This window comes from Pleurodeles waltl, chromosome 7 (genome assembly GCF_031143425.1).
Source record: "Pleurodeles waltl isolate 20211129_DDA chromosome 7, aPleWal1.hap1.20221129, whole genome shotgun sequence".
Taxonomy (NCBI): domain Eukaryota; kingdom Metazoa; phylum Chordata; class Amphibia; order Caudata; family Salamandridae; genus Pleurodeles; species Pleurodeles waltl.
The window spans coordinates 205093587-205112710 of record NC_090446.1 but is presented as its reverse complement, the minus strand read 5'-3'; the positions used below and the strand labels follow the sequence as shown (position 1 = coordinate 205112710).

Below are 19124 nucleotides of genomic sequence, written 5' to 3'. Positions count from 1 at the left end.
TGCTACCATTCAAATTCAATTGCTGTTTCTTACTAAGCTGCCTTTACGTCTTGATTCACTCAAGCTCAGCATCCATGAAACAATGACTTAACTACTTATAAAACGGTGTTAATTTCCACATATCTATAGGGTTCATTGAAACCTAAGTAGATTCACTCCTTAGTGAGCCAAACATGCACTTGCAAACTGCATCATTAACAGCTTAGCCCTGAACATATGCCATGATTTGTCAAGAGTAAATCATTTTCTTCCTCATTTCCTCTTAAAATGAACAATAGGTAAGGGAATAATATATATATAATGACGTAAAAAAGCTGAATAAAAGCAAATGTTGTGAACTTACTGCATCAATCTATATAACCAGAGAAAAGAGTCATACCGACCTTGCGGACTTGGAATAATTTTCCATCACTACACAGATCACAGAAACGAGGCAGGAGCATCTGTTCCACAGTGTCTCGGCTCATCATTGAAGTCATTTTACAAATAATCTAACACAAAAAAATATGAAACAGAAGATTACTGAAGAGGATTACGTGTGTATCGATTGTTTATCAGTTAAGGTTTTTCTCATGTTTATTTTTGGTCTTTTCAAATTTCAGACTTTTTCGAGGAGAGTGAGGAACAAAAAAAAGGTACTTAACAAGTAACTTGCATTATTGTGAGACAGAATTCATAGATTCACATGCATATTTTGATCATCATGCTAGGAATAATTTACAGTTCTTAGAGAGCAATAATAAAGAAAATCATTACAATAAATTAGCTAGAAAAGTAATGTAAGTATTTGGGCATTTTGTTCCATCCCAAAGTTAAATAAGCATGTTTAGCACTGCTGCACCTACCAATAATATCATTACAGTTGATGCAATGATCGCCAAAGGTGATCAGTGCTCGACCAATGACCTAATCGAACAGTATTCAACACTATATTAAAGCACCTCATGAACCCAATGTCCAACATATCTTATTTGTACTAGAGGTTACTCCACTGAAATTCGCGTTCATTTTTTTTTACCTCATGTAATAAACTGGGTTGTTGGTTCATTGAAGTGTGAACCTTGGTCAAGCAGTAACTACAATTTTTTCCAGTGTGAAGCGCAAGCCTTACCTAAACTAACCTGTGCTGATGCTCTGGTAGCATGGCACAGAGCAGACAGGCTTAATTTAGGGGAAATGTGTAAAGTATTTGTACAACACTTCAAACAGTAATAAAGTGAAAATAGCACACAAAAGTATCCCACACTAGATTAGAACAAATCGAGTATTTATGAATAAATTAAACATGACCAAAATGATAAAAATTCAACCAGTAGAACCAGAGATATGCAAGTTTTAAGATTTCTGTGAAAATAGCTCAAAGAAACACAAAGTGCCAACTGTGGAAATCCAGTCTAACCGGACCAGGACAAAGTCAAAAGTTCAGGCTGATTGTGATTGTCGGCTACAGATAGGCCCACTGAACAGTGTACCTTTATTCCTGGTTTGGGGGGTGTTGGAAGGGTCTGCAATGAAATGGGTTGCACAGCTGAAGAAATGCGGTGAGGCTGTGGTGCGTTGGCCTACATCGTTGTTAAAGATTCCACCAATGAGGGCTTGCATAGTGAAGTGAAGTCCAATGTCCAGGGTGCATCGCTCTTTTGGGGCAATGTGTCGGTTCAGAGAGGGTTCAAGGTTGTGATACAGAGCATGTCATTGTCGCCAAGGGATGTGAGGGCCTGTGGCAAGGATGCACTGCATAGTGGCGTTTCCAATGAGTTGCTGGCTGCAATTAGGGTCTTTGGAACAGGGAAGATCCACACAGCAATGAAAAGCGTTGGTTCTGCTTGAGGTTGTGCAGGATAGCAAAAGAGATGTGTCTGTTCAACTGTATCCAGAGAGGCTGCAGAGCACCTTAGGGCTGACTTCGAAGGGGTCCAGGACTGGGGTGGCATCACTTGGCAGGGCAAAGACTCACTGATGGCAGAGTCTACATGTTGGGGTCGAGGTTGTTCAAGTTTTCAATCCCTGAGGCTCAAGTCACAAGGCCAGCCAACTAGCCCTTGGAGTCAATTTGGTGCCCTCAGGTCTACACATGCAGGACCAGTCCTTTTTACCCAGGCGAGAAGGCAGCAGACAGCAGTCCAGCAGAGTAGCGGTCCTTTCAGCAGCACAGTACCCGTTCTTCCAGGCAGAGTATCCATAGTGCCAGAAGTGTATTGAAGTGGTGACCCAATATTTATATCCTGGGAGAAGCTTCTGGAGGCCTGCCTTTGAAATGCACAGGTGCCCTGCCTTCCCTGCTCTGGTCATGACTTAACACGGGGGGGGCGGGTATGCAGTCCTTTCTGTGGAGGCAGGACACAAGTGTATTCAAGTGTAAGTGGGGCACCCCTTCTCATCCCTCCCATCCAGCCAGTGATGGACCATCCAAGCACACATAAGCTCTGTATCAAGTGTGGCTGTCTAGGAGGAATACACAAAGCTGAACTGTCAACTACACCCAGTTACGCAACTCAGAGACACGCTGCAGGCACAAAATGGCTAAGGCAGGACAATCCCAACTTTCTAAAATTGCAACTTAAAATGACTTCATGTTATGATTTTTCATTACAATCAAAAAGATGAATGAATTACTTATTTCCATTTGGAAGGTACAGCTTATGGAATTTAAAAGGTAACTCCAATGTTATCCAATGCGAGATGTAGGCCTTGAAGTAGTGAAAAACAAATGTATGAGTTTTTCACTACTATGGCATGTAAAGCTAAAAAGTGCATGTCCTTCATTTTAAATACATTTCAACCTGCCCTCTGCCTGTCTATGGCCTATCTAAGTGGTGACATACGTATCAAACAAATGAAGGTTTGGGACGGTAAAAGGTTTACTTTTCCAGCTCGAAATGGCAGTTTAAAATTGCACACACAGGCCGCAATGGCAGGACTGAGACATGTTTAAAGAGCTACTTAAATAGGTTGCACAAGAGGTGCTGCTAGCCCACTAGTATCATTTAATTTTTAGGGCCTAGGCACAAGTAGTGCCACGTTCCTAGGGTCCTTCAAGTAAATTAAATATGCCAATAGGGTATAAGCCAATCCCATCATGTTTTAATGAAAGAGCACAAGCATTTTAGCACTGGTTAGCAGTGGTAAAGTGCTCAGAATCCTAAAGCCAGCAAAAACGAAATGGGCAAACAGGAGGGTTGAAGACAAAATGTTCGGGGTAAAAACCCACTAAGGATGCCAAATCTAACACCTCATTATTATTTTTAACATGGGAGGGTGCATTTATGATTCATTTAGCAAAATACACTGGTGAATAAAGCTCCTAAGTAAACTTGTCAATCTTACTTTTTTTTTTTGTAACAACTTTCCGATCGGCCAAGTTTTAAGGTTGCTTATACGTGACATTTCTGTTTGTAACCTGCTAAAGTGACATTTCCATCTGCTATGTGAGACACTTTGGAAGACACATTATGGAAACTAGCCAGCAGACGTATTGCCCTAGCTTGTAAGGTCTATCACATCCAAGCAAAGCAATTGTGCCCAATAGAAGTAGAAATTGCAAATTAACCTGACAGTCCGAGCTATAGTGCCACAATGTTTTGCCATTTCAGAATGCAGGATTCCTCTACAAACCTTTTCTTCTCACCCCTGCCAGCATCCGCAACTTCCATCACTCGAGGTTGCGGCAATGATTATTTTCTTTTCTAACTCCAGTAGCAATTCTATCCCTGCATACACCACCAGGTGACTCTGATTCTGCAGCACTCTCACTTACCACGCTGCTTTCAGGATATTGAATAGTTTACAGTACCTTCCATCCAGATTTTAACTGCATTCTCTGTCTCCGGTGCTGCAGTGCTTCTCACAAGCTCCTGTGGCATTCCTTCAAGCATGCCCACCCCCCCAACCTGTATGCCAGCACAAGTGACTCCATTTCCGAACATGCAGCATCCCTCTCCCAAGGTCTTCTCTCAGAGAAAACCATTAGATTAACTGGTAAGTGGCTAAATGTGAAGTCCAGCAATCAACGCTAGTCATGTCTATTAACCTACAGCAAGCTGCATTCTGGGACTTGTAATTTAAATGTTGTAATGACGTGTTCAAACTCCTGACATGCAAAGGGCTGTCAGTTGAATAGCACGAGCTGACTATGTGCGATTTAGCTTCTAATACATCGTATTCACCAGTAAACAGAAGAATGCAGAAGAAATGCTAAGTTATTACTGGTGCGGCTGGACAATGCTAGTTTAAGGAAAGAGTGTTCATGTAGTTATGTATTGTCTTCCCTAATTTGCATTATGGTACGTGTGCACTCATCTTCGCCAAGGACTTTGTGACACCCCCTTCGTTTACCTTTTAGGGGACCTCTTCCCCGCACCGTAATTAACCTTAGAAACAAAACAGAATTCATATATCGCCTGTATTTGCAGGTTTCAGCTTGGGTCAATGTATTTTTCTAGTATTGCCTCTGGAGCTTTGGTCGGCGAGGATTCTAATGGTGTTTGAGGTAGAGGATAGGGGTAGGTGAAGGGAAAAGAGCAGGGTTGTGTCATTCAAAATTTCGATTTTTTTTCCCCCGAAGCCTAAATGTTACATCCCGTGCTTCTAGCCGCCGCCTGTCTCCCAGGCTACGTAGGCCACAGACAGCTGCAGGTGAAGCGCTTTCTGCATGCTCACAGCGTAGACGTGTCCAGCTCACGTGGCTGCTCTAAGGCAGTGTGTGAATGTCAAGGCCGTTTGTGACGCTAAGCGTCAACTAAAAGCGGTGTGCGTTAAGCCCCCTGACTGGACCAATACTTAGACTGGTTGGCCCTGATGTCAGGCGCTCCCCGAGTGTAAAGTATGTTCCCTGTTTACAGTGGTTATTGCATTCCTGTGTGCAACAGCACAAAGCCTCTTGAGGACATGATCTTGGTTTCATTCGGCTTCCAGAGGGATCTATGCAGCAGCCACAGCAGGGCCAGAGTGACTCTCGGTGTGCTGGGGTGGTGGCTCTCCATGTGGCGCAGTCAATGACGCAGAACATTGGGCAGCTCAAGTCGCAGGCGTGGTGACGATCTGCGCTGTATACTCTAAGATACTAGTGACCTCTTCTAACATCACGCTGGCAGCACATTAATGCAAACTGCCATGCATTTAGATATCAATGGCAACAATTTTTATCACACATTTCTGTCAGTTGGCACATTGCAAACAGCGTCATGGCTCAGTTCATGGAGCTCTGAAATCCTTGTCAGAAGGGTCAAGTGCAGGAGTGCGGGGATAATGACTAGTCTGCGTTAGTCTGACCTCAGCTGGGAAACAATTGGCAGAGCTTACATTCTCTTCTCCTAGAGCCTCGATTTCAAAATCGTTTTATTTTCTTCGATGTTATCACGTGGGCTAGCCTCTGCTTCACGTCCCAATTCCAAGCTTTCAATTATAAGGTGATCGGTCTATCTAGAGCATCATAGTTCAGGCGTCAGCAACTTTATTCACTCATCTACCTCCCTTTTGACCCTCTCTACACATTTAATTTGTGCTTTATTGTGTTGTTGCAGTTTTCAATGTGAAAAATATCAGAAACAGAGACTATGAACAAATAGCTTCATAAAATATCAAGGGTATCTCTCTCTCACCATTGGTGACGCAGAGGTTGTTGACGGAGCTCAAAAAGGTGCTTCTTCAAAAGGGAAGAGGCCTACAATTTTTTTTTAAGGTTACATCAATCTTTTTTCAGACGCTTTAAGGCAATTCCCAACCATTTTGGAAGGAGACAGCAGGATGACAGAGGAATGAGGTTGCACATCATAACACTTCTGTCTCCTAGTGCTTTTCTTTATCATTTATAATTATTAGATTTATAAGCACACCCCCAAGCAAGGAGTAATGGGAAAGCCAGGAGACGTGTTGGAAGCTGGCTCTGTATATACTATCCCAAAGTGAGAGATAGTGTGCACAGAGTCCAGGGGTTCCCCAAGAGGCTTGACAAAGGCAATAATAGATAATACTAATGCTCTATTTGTGGTAGTGTGGTCGAGCAGTTGGGCTTATCAGAGGGTAGTGTTAAGCATGTGTTGTTCACACACAGGCAATAAATGAGAACACACGCTCAATGACTTAAATCCAGGCAAATAGTTTTTTTTTTTTATAGAAACATATTCTTTTCTTAATTTATTTTAGAACCACAAGATTCAAATTGCAGGCAAGTACATTAAATGCAAGGTACTTTGCATAGGTTCAGATGAACGAGTTACTTACCTTCGGTAACGACTTTTCTGGTGGATACATTAGCTACCTGTGGATTCCTCACCTCATGAATACTCCCATGGCGCCAGCATTCAACGGAAATCTTCTTACTAGTCTCTGCACGTCGACGAGGACGTCACTGTCTCGCACGCGACGCCGTCTGACGTCATACAGGCAATAAGAGGTCCTCGACGACGTGCGGACGTCAGTACCAATCATTTTTTACGTGCATGAGAACAACCAGGCAATGCAATGAAAGAACAAAGCAACATCCATTATATTGTAAAAATACACCACATTGTATGAATAACTGTAAATCTTTTTTATGTACATATATATATATATATATATAAAACTCTTTCTTTTTTAAAAATATATACACACACCAAGTATATACATAAAGATATATACACATATACCCATATATATATAAATATATTATATATATACATCTATTGCACCCTCAAAGATCAAGAGGAGCGCACTCAAGGATTACTTGGCAAGACCATAAAGGCAACGGGGAGGCGGGTGGGACCGTGAGGAATCCACAGGTAGCTAATGTATCCACCAGAAAAGTCGTTACCGAAGGTAAGTAACTCGTTCTTCTGATGGATACAACTACCTGTGGATTCCTCACCTCATGAATAGAGTCCCAAAGCAGTACCACGCCCGGCGGTGGGTGCCTAAATGGTCAAACCAAGAAATCCTGCAGCACTGACCGTGCAAAATGGCCGTCCCTTCTAACCTCAGAATCTAAACAGTAATGTTTTGCAAAAGTGTGAAGGGACGACCAAGTTGCGGCCTTGCAGATGTCGACCACAGGAACACCTCTGGCTAAGGCCGAAGTGGCCGACTTAGCTCTGGTGGAATGAGCTCTAATGCCCTCAGGAGGATCCTTCTTTGCCAAAGAGTAACATATTTTAATGCAAAGAACAACCCACCTGGATAGTGTTCTCTTGTGGACTGCCTTTCCTCTCCTCTTGCCCACGTATCCAATAAACAGCTGATCCTCCAGCCTGAAATCCTTTGTTCTATCGATAAAGAAGCTCAACGCTCTCTTTGGATCCAGACGGTGCAGTCTTTCTTCCTCTTTGGAAGGATGAGGCGGAGGATAGAACGTGGACAAAGTAATTGCCTGATCCAAATGGAAGGGTGAAACAACCTTCGGGAGGAAAGCAGCCTTGGTCCTCAACACCACCTTATCCCCATAAAAAGTTGTATAAGGGGGTTTTACTGATAAGGCCTGCAACTCACTCACTCTCCTTGCTGATGTTATAGCTATCAGGAAGACTGTTTTTAAAAACAAATACCTCAAGGGGCAAGAATGCATAGGTTCAAAAGGGGACCCCATAAGGAAAGTCAGGACTAAGGACAAATCCCATTGCGGCATAACGAATGGCTTTGGAGGATATTGATTTAGAAGACCTTTCAAGAATCTGATAACAATAGGGGATTTAAATAAAGATGGTTGGTCTGGAAGACATATGAAGGCTGACAAGGCCGATAAATAACCTTTAATGGTAGCCACTGCACAACCTTTCTGCGCCAGAGATAGAGCAAAAGACAAAACGTCCGATAGATGAGCTTGTAAAGGATCAATCTGCCTCTCTCCACACCACGCAACAAATTTAGACCACCTATTAGCGTAGATAGATTTAGTGGAGTGTCGCCTGGCCGCTAATATAACATCCACTACCTCAGGCGGGAGAGAGAAGGAACTCAGGTTGCCCCGTTCAATCTCCAGGCATGTAGGTGCAGACTCTGGAGGTTGGGGTGTAGAACCTGCCCCTGCGACTGCGAGAGGAGGTCTGCCCTGAAAGGGAGACGGAGCGGCGGGCACGTTGAGAGTTGGAGAAGGTCGGAGTACCACACCCTCCTTGGCCAATCCGGAGCTATTACGATTACTAGAGCCCGGTCTTGGCGAATCTTCCTCAATACTCGAGGAATCAAGGGTATGGGAGGAAACGCGTAAAGCAACTGGCCGCACCAGGTCATTTGAAACGCGTCCCCCAACGCTTCCTGCATCGGATACTGAAGGCTGCAGAACAACGGACAATGCGCGTTCTCTCGAGTGGCGAACAGATCTACCCGAGGAAACCCCCACTTCTGGAAGATTAAACGGACTTGATCTGGATGGAGACGCCACTCGTGGTCTGCCGAGAAGTGGCAACTGAGACTGTCCGCACGCACGTTCAAGACTCCGGCCAGATGGTTTGCTATCAAGCAAATCCGATGGTCCTTTGCCCAGGACCATAGTCGAAGAGCTTCTCTGCAGAGAAGGTACGACCCCACTCCTCCCTGCTTGTTTATGTACCACATCGTGGTAGTATTGTCCGTTAGGACCTGAACCGACTGACCACGAAGGGAAGGGAGGAAGGCCTTGAGAGCCAGTCGTACAGCCCGTAACTCTAACAGATTGATGTGAAAAATCTGTTCCTCTGGAGACCAAAGACCTTTGATCTCCAGATCCCCCAGATGAGCTCCCCACCCTAGAGTGGAAGCATCCGTTATGACTGTGGCCACTGGTGGCGACTGCTGGAACGGTTTTCCTTGTGAAAGATTGTTGCTTGCAATCCACCACTTCAAATCCACAGCAGCATCTCTTGAGATCTTGACAGTACCCTCTAGATCCCCTCTGTGTTGAGACCACTGCCTTCGGAGGCACCACTGAAGAGCCCTCATGTGCCAGCGAGCATGCGTGACCAACAGAATGCAGGAGGCAAAAAGACTGAGCAGACGAAGGACCTTGAGGACTGGAACTACCGCTCCATTTCGAAACATTGGAACCAAATCCTGAATATCTTGAATCCGCTGAGGCGGAGGAAAGGCCCGACCCAATGTCGTATCCAGTACTGCCCCTATGAACAGGAGGCGCTGAGAGGGCTCCAGGTGAGATTTGGGCTCGTTCACCGAAAAGCCCAGGTCGAACAACAACTGGGTTGTTGACTGCAGATGACGCAACACAAGCTCCGGGGACTTGGCTTTGATCAACCAATCGTCCAAGTAAGGGAATACTGCTATCCCCTTCCTTCTGAGCTCTGCCGCAACCACCGACATCACCTTCGTGAAGACTCGAGGTGCTGAAGTAAGACCAAACGGAAGGACCGCAAACTGGTAGTGTTGCGATCCCACCACAAACCGGAGATACTTCCTGTGTGACTTGAGTATCGGGATATGAAAGTAAGCATCCTGCAAGTCGACAGACACCATCCAGTCTTCCATGTTCAACGCCAAAAGCACCTGTGCTAGGGTCAGCATCTTGAACTTTTCCTGCTTGAGGAACCAATTCAAGATCCTCAGGTCCAGAATTGGTCTCAAACGACCATCCTTCTTGGGAATCAGGAAATACCTTGAGTAAACTCCTTGACCCCTTTCCTGCTCCGGGACCAACTCCACCGCGCCCTTTAAAAGGAGGACTTCTACCTCCTGTTCTAGCAACAGGAGGTGTTCTTGTGAACAATACGAAGGGCGGGGCGGGATGAGGGGCGGAAACTCCCGAAAGGGAAGGGTGTAGCCTTTTCCCACAACACTGAGAACCCAAGTGTCCGACGTAACAGTCTCCCATTTGGTGAGAAAATGCTGTAATCTTCCCCCTACAGGAGAGGAGTGAGTGGGAAATGGTGGAAGCCTAAGGCTGCTTCCCCTGCTGCACCCCGCCAGAGGATGAGGAAGAGGCAGAGTGCTGCTGAGAGGCTCCCCTGGTGCGGACCCTACCCCTCCCCCTAAAAGATCTATAGGGGTGGGAAGAGGCAGGTTGCTGATATCTTCCCCGAAAGGAAGAGGAGGAAGAGCCACGCCCAAATCCACGAAACCTCCTGAAGAATCTGGAAGAGGCCGTGGAAGAAGGAGCTTGGAGTCCCAACGACTTAGCCGTGGCCCTGCTCTCCTTAAAACGTTCCAAGGCCGAATCAGCCTTAGCCCCAAACAGTTTGTCCCCATCAAACGGGAGATCCAACAATGTGGACTGTACATCTGCCGAAAAGCCCGAGTTACGTAGCCAGGCCTGTCTCCTTTCCACCACAGTTGTGCCCATTGCTCTGGCTACCGAGTCGGTGGTATCCAGTCCCGTCTGGATAATTTGGGTCGCAGCAGCCTGGGCATCAGAGACAAGATCCAAAAGACCCTGGGGAAGCTCCGTAAACGAAGAGGAGATGTCATCCATCAGAGCATGAATATACCTCCCCAGGATACAGGTCGCATTAGTGGCTTTTAACGCCAGACTGCAGGACGAAAAAATCTTCTTCGACTGCGCCTCTAGCTTTTTTGAGTCTCTGTCCCCAGGCACCGTCGGGAAAGAACCAGGCGCTGATTTGGACGAACAGGAGGCCTGCACAACCAAGCTCTCCGGCGTAGGGTGCCTAGATAGGAAACCAGGATCAGTTGGAGCCGTCCGATACCTCCTGGCCACGGCTCTGTGAACTGCTGGGGAAGATGCCGGCTTCTTCCACACCTCTAAAACCGGATCCAGCAGAGCGTCATTAAAAGGTAATAGAGGCTCCGCCGCGGCTGAGGCCGGATGCAACACCTCTGTCAAAAGGTTTTGTTTCGCCTCCACCACCGGCAAAGGCAGGTCCAAAAAACTAGCTGCCTTCCGTACCACTGTATGAAAGGAAGCAGCTTCCTCGGTATATTCCCCCGGGGACGAAAGGTCCCACTCAGGGGAAGTGTCCAGCCCACTGGCCGACTCCAGTCCACGCAGCCCATCACCCGAGTCCTCTAGCTCTCCTTCCTCTAGGGCTCGTTGGTACTCCTGCTCCTCTAGTACCCGGAGAGCACGCCTCCTTGAATGCAGTCGTTGCTCAATCCGCGGAGTCGACAACACCTCCGCCGAAGTCGGAGATCGGCGCCGATCTTCCGAAGCCACCGACGCCGCATCCGGCGCCACAGGTAACTTCGGCGCCGACTGAAGAGCAGATGAAACGGATGGACCCACCGGAGTCACAGGCCGAAATCTCGACGTCGACGGGATGGAAATCCCTGGGGCCAATCCCTCCGAAGCCATCGGAGCGGCCACCGGCGCCGACACTGGCGCCGAGCCCACGTTCCCAAACGGGAGAAAGGGCATAAAGGGTGCCGGCCGAAGAGGCGCAGGATCACCCAAAGAAAAGGCCAAAGGCCCAGCCGGAGCACCCCCTGGAGCCATCTGTTGGAAGATGGCATACATCGCATTCAAGAATGCGGAACTATCGGCTCCAGGGGTGGGAAAAGCCGGATACTGGGGTGCCTGACTCGGAGGCGACCCCGACTCCGGCCTCTGCGCCGGAGAAAACACCTGAGGCTCCAATACCTCAATCACCGACGCCTGTCCAGGCGAAGTTGGAGACGTCGGAGAGAGCAACGGCGTCGAAGGATGCGGCGTCACCGTGGGGCTGACCTCCCATGTCCTCCGGCGCCGATCCGGAGACCTGGAACGAGCCTCCCTTGAATGACGCCGAGATTCTCTACGGCGCCGGGAGTCTCGATGACGCCGATGTCTTGGAGAAGACTTTTTCTTGTGATGCTTCTCCTTTGACTTGGCCATAAACAGCTTCGCCTCGCGTTCTTTAATGGCCTTCGGATTCATGTGCTGACACGAATCACAAGTCGAGACGTCGTGGTCGGAGCTCAAACACCAAAGGCAATCGGAATGAGGATCCGTCACCGACATCTTGCCTCCACACTCACGACAAGGCTTAAATCCAGACTTTCTCTGCGACATTATTTCCACAGAGAAGAAGTACGCAGCAAGATATACACTGTAACCACAAGAGTAACAGTTGCTCCCTCGAAGATAACCGTTTCGAATGCACGGAAAAAAGGGAACTGACGTCCGCACGTCGTCGAGGACCTCTTATTGCCTGTATGACGTCAGACGGCGTCGCGTGCGAGACAGTGACGTCCTCGTCGACGTGCAGAGACTAGTAAGAAGATTTCCGTTGAATGCTGGCGCCATGGGAGTATTCATGAGGTGAGGAATCCACAGGTAGTTGTATCCATCAGAAAGGACTTTGAATCAAAACAGTAATGTACACAGTTTGGCATAAAATGGCAATAAGCTATTTTAAAAGCAGACAGTGCAAAATTCAACAGTTCCTGGGGGAGGTAAGTACAGTTAGGTTAAGACAGTAAGTAAAGCACTTACAAGTTCAGTCTCTGGGGCATAGGCAGCCCACCGTTGGGATTCAAGTCAACCCCAAACACCCAGCACCAGCAACACAGGGCCGGTCAGGTGCAGAGGCCAAAGAGGGGCCCAAATAACATAGGTGTCTATGGAGACGGGGTGCTCCGGTTCCAGTCTGCAGGCAAGTAAGTGCCTGCATACTCGGGGAGCATACCAGGGTGGGTTTTGTATAGCATTGTGTGGGGGCGTCCCAAGTAGGCACACAAAGTACACCCTCAGCGGCACAGGGGCAGCCGGCTGCAGTGGGCAAACAAGGCGTCTGGTTTGTAATAGAAATCAATTGAGGGACCCGAGGGGTCACTCAGAAGTTGCAGACAGGGCACAGGGGGTCTTCTCAGGCCAGCCACCGACTGGACAAGGGTGAGGGCCGCCTGTTGGTCACTGCTTCACCTGTGGTTGGTTCTTCACAGGCCTGGGAGCTGCGGGTGCAGTGCTTCTTCCAGGCATCAGGTTTCTTCTTACCGGGCAGTCGCGGTCAGGGGGGTCCTCGGGATTCTCTCTGCAGGCATCGTCGTGGGGGTGCAGAGAGGTAAGCCCAGGGTGGACACATCATCAGAGTCACCTGGGGATCCTCTCTGGGTTGTTGGTTTCTCTGCACACGGGCCAGAGGTGTCGGTGCAAAGTGGTGGGGACTCCTGCTTCTGGAGCAGGTGGGAGTCCCTTTAAAGATGGTTTATTCTTGCTGGTTTAGACAGGGCCACTGTCCACTGGAGTTTCTTGGTCCTTTGTAGTTGCAGGGCAGTCCTCCAAGTCGGCAGAGGTTGCTGGGCCTACAGGATGCGTCGCTGGTGCAGGTTCTTTGAATCAGGAGACAGGCCGGTAGGGCTGAGGCCAAAGCAGTTGTCTTCCTTCTTCTCTGCGGGGTTTTCAGGTCAGCAGTCGTCCTTCTTCGTAGGTCTTCAGGATTCTGAAGTCCTGGGTTCAGGGTTGCCCCTAAATACTGAATTTAGGGGTGTGTTAGTGTCACAGGGCAGGAGCCAATGGCTATACCATGCTTGTGCTCCCTCCCTTTGGGGAGGGGAGCAGATCCCTATCGGGCTAAATCCTCCTAAACAAGATGGAGGATTTTCCAAGGAGGGGGTCACTTCAGCTCTGGGCACCTTAGGGGTGGACCTGGCTGAAGGGGTGACTCCTTGTTTTTCTCATTATTTCCCCGGACTTGCCACCAAAAGTGTGGGCTGTGTCTGGGGGGGCCGGCATCTCCACTAGCTGGAGTGCCCTGGGGCATTGTAACACAAAGCCGGAGCCTTTCAGGGTCACTGCTAGGTGTTACAGTTCCTGCAGGGGGGAGGTGTGAAGTACCTCCACACAGTGCAGGCTTTGTTTCTGGCCCCAGAGAGCACAAAGGCTCTCACCCCAGGGGGTCAGAAACCCATCTCTCAGTGGCAGGCTGGCACAGACCAGTCAGTCCTGCACTAAAGGATTGGGTAAAATACAGGGGGGCATCTCTAAGATGCCCTCTGTGTGCATTTCTTTAATAAGTCCAGCACTGGCATCAGTGTGGGTTTATTATTCTGAGAAGTCTGATACCAAACTTCCCAGTGTTCAGTGCAGCCATTATGGAACTGTGGAGTTCATTTTGACAAACTCCCAGACCCTATACTTAATATGGCCACACTGTACTTACAATATCTAAGAATGGACTTAGACACTGTAGTGGCATATTGCTCATGCAGCTATGCCCTCACCGGCGGTATAGTGCACCCTGCCTTATGGCTTTAAGGCCTGCTAGAGGGGTGACTTACCTATGCCACCGACAGTGTTTTGCGTGCATGGCATCCTGAGGGGGATGCCATGTCGACTTTGCCTTTTTCTCCCCACCAACACACCCAATCTGCAATGTTAGTATGCATGTGTTAGATGAGGGGTCTCTTATGGTGGCACAACACATGCTGCAGCCCTTAGGGACCTTCCCTGGTCACAGGTCCCTTGGTACCACAGGTACCTTTTGCAAGGGACTTATCTGTGTGCCAGGGGTATGCCAATTGTGGAAACAATGGTAAATTGTTATTGAAAGAACACTGGTGCTGGGGCGTGGTTAGCAGAGTCCCAGCACACTCTCAGTCCAGTCAGCATCAATATCAGGCAAAAAGTGTGTTGGGGGAGGGAGGGGACTGCAACAAGGAGCCGTTTTCCTACAACGTGGAACTAGTAATAAAGTTCAAAATATATTTCAAAAGCCTCCAGATGCAGACCTGACCTGCTTGAACAGCTGATGTGGAATAAGAGTCAGGAAACTAGTAGCTACAAATGTTTTGACAGTTTTCCCAGAAGCTACTTTACAAATGTAATCCTCTTTCCATGTCGATGAAGCAGTACCTGCAGTTTCTCAAACTAAATGGTCTCTATGCCGTCCTGAAAAGGGTCTGTCAGCCCCTTCTGTTACAATGTGATGACATATGCCACTATGCATCTGTCTACTGGCTCCCATAATGCATAAAAAAATGTTGGCGTGAACACATTACCAAATTCTTCTGAAAGTCTTGAGACTTAATAATGCAACAGTTAATGACAGCGAAGAATCTACATCATACTCACTTGTCTACTTTAACTGAACAATGCAGGCTTCAAGTTTACACATTGCTACAAAAAAAAAAAAAAGGAGGCCCAAACTATTGTTAAAGTCCTAGATTTGACGTTTAAATCAGACCAACTTCTTATATGTGTGCTCGTGGGTAATGTAAAAAAAAAAATAGTTTGAAATCACATACCTGCACTGCATCTGCACACATACTCCATCTAAGGTTTTGTTATTTTTTTTGAATCCCTCATTGAATACGGTTGTGTCCGAGTGTGTGAACTGAAATATTAAATTCTTGGCAGAACCAAATATCAGTGGGATGTTGCGAAGGAGAGACAATCATATTTTTTGCATATTGAATATGCCTTCGGAATAGCACAGAGTTGTCCGTTTGCACTTGCATAGAAAACCTGAATGTAAATGAGGCAAAAACCGTTTTGCCTAAAGCCTGCTCTGGTTTATTTATTACATTTGTACTAACTTGATTTCTATTGAACGTACAGACCTTCGTGACCTACCTTGAAGGTATTTTCTTTTAAAGAAGGCTGGAAGTTGAGTAGCTTGACTGATGTTAAAGATTATCTTTAGAAGAAGTTGTAGATGTGTAGGTAAGAGCTCTTTGCGTCTTTATGGTCATCAATGAAAGGCATTCCATGAAGAAAGAGCACCTGGAGTGCTCATCGAAGCATGGAGATCAACAACACAACTTTCTATCTTAACACGTGGTAAGCTGGAAATCTGAGGTTCAAACACTGGATCCATAAGGCTAGCAAGGAAAATGTTGAGATCCCATGTAGGCCCACAGGATGCTTGGGGTGGAATAATCCTTCTTAGAACTTTTGAAGGCCTTAATGACATTTACCAAGCTTGATTTGACTTTGTTTTGCAAGTGAACAGTTACCCCTGACAAATTTACGTGAATAGAAGTGAAGGATAGTACTCCATCCTTACGAGAATAAAGACAACTGACAATATTCAACAGACCTGCAGTGAGTGGCTATACAGAGGAACATTTACAATTAAGAAGAAAGTGTTTTCAATTTGCTCTACAGTACGTCTGTGTTGTAGGTGGCATCCTCTTTAAAGAATAAGTACAAATTATAAAAGTAATTTAAGGTATTCAAAGTCTAACACCGCAGGAGATGAACGTTAATTTAACTAACTATGAATTGGAGTGGTAAAAGTGGGTGTTCGATGCCTTGAGCTTGCAGTGAACTTGTATGCCATATATAGCACTAAGTGCACAAGGACCTCGGCTGCGCCTGTTGGCACAATTAAAATCATAGTCACGTCTTTTGAGCAACTCCTGGGACAAGTGGTAGAGGCATAAAAGAGGAAACAAATATCCGTGATCAGTTCATCCACTAAGTATATTCTCTCGGAATTGTAGGGAAGAAACCTATATACGAAGTTTGGACATTTATTGTTTTGCCCTGTGGCAAACAAATCTAGGACTCGGTGCCTCAGCTGTGGAAGAGAGAGCTGAGAATTTTGAGTTGAAAGTGTGTGCGTGAAAGGGCGAGAGCATTAGGCAGTGAGAGTGTTAGTGAGAGAGTGTACGAGTGTGTGCGTTCTCTTAATGTTCCTATTGAACAGGTCTGCAAATTCATTGTCTATCCCAGGCTAGAGTTCCTTGAGAAGGTGGGCATGGAATTTAAGAGCCCAGTGCCACATATTTCTGCACTTTGTAAACGGAGTCGCGACCTCCCTGCTTCTGAATATAGTCACAATGATTCTGCACAATATAACATTCTTGCAATGTAAGTGAAGTTGAAATGCTATTCAAGGCTAAAAAACTGACTGTAAAACCAACACATTGATGCAATGATTTTGTCTCACAATGATCATTTGTCCTATGCACTGAAATCTAATATACGTGCCTCCCACCCTTGAAGGGAAAGTCTGTGGAGACTGTGATAAGGGCTGTAAACTGTAAGGAGTCAACTTACTGAGGAAATGTGTATGTCTACCATAGTAACCAGTGCTTTATCAGAAGAGACAACCAAACAAGACTAGACTCTCCCGATCCTCAGACGCTTGCACTTACTGTGTCACCAAACCATCAAGGGGCATATTTGAAAGTGTAAACTGCGGACTAACTCTTCATGCCTGTCAACGTCATCACCGTTCTCAATGTGAGAAATTGTGGCGTCTAGGAAAGTGAAACAAGCCTCTGAAAAGCCACTAATTTTTGTCCAGAGTTAAGAAGGTTTTAGCTACTTTCATAATGAATATTAAACTAAGATCATTTTTGGATCAGTGTAATGGGAGGCAAATGGGACTTTGTGACCCTGATGGTAATCCTTATTGATGAAGTCAGGAAACTGTTTTCTGCGTGAAAGACAGGAATTGCTGTGCTGTATTCCACTTTGCTAATCAACTGTCCAAGTAATGGTAAAAACAAACTCACTGGGGGCAGAAGTTAGACTCCATCATAGCAAGACATTTAAGAAACACGTTTAGGGCACATATTCTTCTAAAAGGTAAAATTGAACTAATAATGCTTTGCATCTACCATGTCCTGAACTGTGATTCAAGTGCAGGATCAGTATAAGAAAATAGGCATTCTTAAGGTCAAAGGGCACTAGGAAGTCACCTTGTTGCAGGAGTAGGATCCCTTAGAGTAATGTCATAATCTTGAAATGGATCGCTTGAAAGAAGTTTTATACAGAACGGTAAGAATCCAGCACCAATCAGAGCTGTGTTAGACAGTTGCGTGGAGTGCAAGTAAAGGTCCCCAGTGCGTAGAGGAGCACCAAGCCAGCCCACTCTAACCAATCCTGGTGCTTCTCTAATGCCAGTTAGCTTTATTAACAGCATAAGAGCAGTTTCTGAATTGGTCAGAGGAGCTGGCTTTGAGACCACATGCTCGGAGGGTTGGAAGAACACTGAGAACTGAACATTTTAATTTTAAATGTGTGACTTACTGCTAGGCACTGAGAGAAACTTACACTGCCTTCAACCTCAAATCTAGAGCTCTCAGTCGTGCTCCGTTATAAACATTGTTTATAACGAGCTATGATTGAGAGTTTTAGCGCTGACGCAAAGGGCATTTCTGTTTTTTCACTGTGCCTGTCAGTGGATCAAAATAACTGATTTGCTGCTCACCCCCCCCCCCCCCCCCCAACTTGTCACCAGCAGCCTCTGACCCAGGTGCATTATGGTACATGCAATGTGTGGTTTAAGTCAATTCAGTGCACGCACAAGCACTGAAGTATATATGCCATACGTTGGTACAGTCAGTGCTGTTTATCTCTGATGTGTTACTAGATTATTGTCCTTCAATAGAGAATAGAGTTTCAGTTTGAGGCTATTTGGAAATGATGCTCATTATCTTATAAGTTAGATGCATGGGTTTGACTGGTCTTTCCGATGAAGAGTTAGTGAGAAAGTGTATGAGTGTTTGTGTGCATTCTCTTACTGAGCAGGTCTGCAAATTCATTGTATATCCCAGGCAAGAGTTCCTTGAGAAGCTGGGAATAGAATTCAAAAGCCCACTGCCAAATATTTCTGCACTTTGAAAAAGAAGTCGGGAGAAGAGGAAAAGCTGTAATAGACTTCAAGGGATAGGATGGGATTATCTGCGATACTGGTGATTTTGGGAGTGCCCAGTGACAAAAACCTAGAGAAACAAACCCAACCTCAACGGAAACTCTCTGCAGTAAGACAGGAATCCCCTGCCCTTCTGCTGTGCTGGTATGATGATTAGAGTGCAACACCTCATTGGAGGAGAACGGGATCTTTTATTTTGGGATTGCTCAGGTTGTACTGTAAAAACCTTACCTCCCCATTCATCACCCTCTTCCATGGAACTTCCTGATAAACATGGTAAGAATACAAACTGTTAATGTTAGGAAGACAAAGTATGTAGAATGCATGTGTATCATTCAGATTTAAAAAGAAAACAAGAAAAAAACCTTTTCCCAAACCACAGGACAGACATTTGTCAAAAAGAGCTGGCTTGATAAGTGAAAAGACAGGTAAGAAACGGCAGAAAATAAATGTCAATAAAACCAAGTATTAACTTCAAGAAAACCAGAATCTGCTTCAAAATGTTTTTGTAAATAGAAAAAAATCAAGACAAAGTCCAGTGTTTCGTGTTAAAAAGAACAAAAAATGAACTCCCGGAACAAGACAAACCCTGGCTGTTTTGCACTGGCAGAGTGAATTTTTATGAGACTTCAGCCTACCTCTCATTTTCTTTCTCAAAGAAAGAATTAGAAAGGGCTTGAG

At 46.1% G+C, this 19124-nt stretch overlaps 1 protein-coding gene across 2 annotated transcripts in view; it reads right to left on the bottom strand.

Moving 5' to 3' along the window:
* LOC138303973 (serine/threonine-protein phosphatase 4 regulatory subunit 1-like) overlaps positions 1 to 19124 on the bottom strand; it is a 284441-nt gene that overhangs the window by 96951 nt on the left and 168366 nt on the right. For both annotated transcript variants that reach the window (XM_069243582.1, XM_069243581.1), the window contains one exon: positions 384 to 491. In XM_069243582.1, the coding sequence (XP_069099683.1) occupies positions 384 to 491 (108 nt within the window). The remainder of the gene's footprint in view (positions 1 to 383; positions 492 to 19124) is intronic.